Source organism: Apteryx rowi, unplaced genomic scaffold (assembly GCF_003343035.1).
Source record: "Apteryx rowi isolate R43461 unplaced genomic scaffold, aptRow1 scaffold_3112, whole genome shotgun sequence".
NCBI lineage: Eukaryota > Metazoa > Chordata > Aves > Apterygiformes > Apterygidae > Apteryx > Apteryx rowi.
Window position 1 is genome coordinate 1 of NW_020449545.1, and position 1,488 is coordinate 1,488.

Here is a 1,488-nt window from a genome sequence, read left to right on the forward strand (position 1 = left end):
GAAGGAGCTGCTGGGGCTGCGCCGGGCCCGCCTGCGGCCCACCATCTGCAGCGAGTGCGGCAAGGGCTTCAGCCGCAGCTCCGACCTGGTGCGCCACCAGATCACGCACACCGGCGAGAAGCCCTACACGTGCGGCGCCTGCGGCAAGGGCTTCAGCCAGAACTCCAACCTCGTCACCCACCAGCGCATCCACACCGGCGAGAAGCCCTACGCCTGCGGCGCCTGCGGCAAGCGCTTCAGCGAGAGCTCGGCCCTCATCCAGCACCAGCGGACGCACACCGGCGAGAAGCCCTACTCGTGCGGCGAGTGCGGCAAGCGCTTCAGCGTCAGCTCCAACCTCATCCGCCACCGGCGCACCCACACCGACGAGAAGCCCTACATCTGCGTCGAGTGCGGCGAGGGCTTTCGCCACAAGTCCCAGCTCCGCCGGCACCAGAAGCTGCACGCGGCGTGACGGCGGGCCGCGGCGGCGGCCGGGGACGGGGCGCCCGGCTCTCCCGCCGGGCTTTCGGGGCACGGGGACGGGGCTGGCGAGGTTTCGGGGGGCGGAAGCCCCGGCGTCCCCGTGGGCGCCGAGCTGCCCCGGCGGGGAGCTGCCCCGTGAGATGGGTGCCGCGGCCGGGCGCGCCGGCAGGTGCTTCGCGGGTGCCGGGGCGGCCAGTGCCGCGCAAGCCGGGTGCAACCCTGGAGCATCCCCGGGGGCATCGCGGCCCCCAAACGCCCGGCACCAGCCTCAAAATCCCCCGGGAAGCGGCGCCGGGGCGGTTCGCCGCGGCCGCCCGCAAAATAACTCAATAAAAGGCGGTTCCCGAGCGGCGGCTTTGGCGCAGCCTGGTGTCCTCGGGCCTCGGCGGCTTCTCGGGCGGCTGCTACCGCGGTTCAGCTCCCACCGGGCCGGTTTGCACCATGCGAAATCGGACGGAGCCGACGGCGAAGGTTTTTCCCAGGCGGGCGCCAGTGCCGGAGTGGAGCCGGGGGCAGCTGGAGGCAGCGAACCGCAGGGCGCCCCACGGGAAACGGCTCCCACGCCGGGCGCCACGCGCCGCGGAGCCGCCCCGGGGCCGGGCGGGCGCCCGTCGGCGCGGCCGAGGGGGCCGATTCGGCTTTGGCGGCTTCCCCGGCCCCGAGGGCTCGCGAAGAGGGTTGCTAAAGCGCTGCCCTGCCCGAAAGCCCGGAGCCCGGGGGCGAACCGAAAGCTTGCGGGAACGCCGCTAATAAAAGCGAGCGCTCGCCTCGTTGCATAATTTTCAACCATTATTTGCACATGGAAAAGCTCCGGGTTGGAGCCGGAGCCGTTAAACAAAGCCCAGCGGCGCGGGGAGGGGGGGCTCTGTACTGGCTTTTTGGTTATTTTTACCCATCCGCCCCCCCCCAAATCTCCCCAATCCCCCCTCCAGGGGCTAAACCTGCTCTGGAAAATTTCCCAGCCCCTAAAGCAGCGATTCCCATTGCTGGAGGGGGGGGGCTGGACCTCCCCCGGTCCGGGAT

The 1,488-nt window shown here is 71.1% G+C and overlaps 1 protein-coding gene across 1 annotated transcript; it reads left to right on the forward strand.

Annotated features, from left to right (window-relative positions):
• Positions 1-4: 4 nt before the first annotated feature.
• LOC112968354 (zinc finger protein 853-like) lies at positions 5-454 on the forward strand (the record flags this gene model as incomplete). Its single annotated transcript, XM_026070553.1, has 1 exon — positions 5-454. A coding segment is annotated over one exon (450 nt), but the record flags the coding sequence as incomplete, so codon positions are not given.
• Between the last annotated feature and the right edge of the window lie 1,034 nt (positions 455-1,488).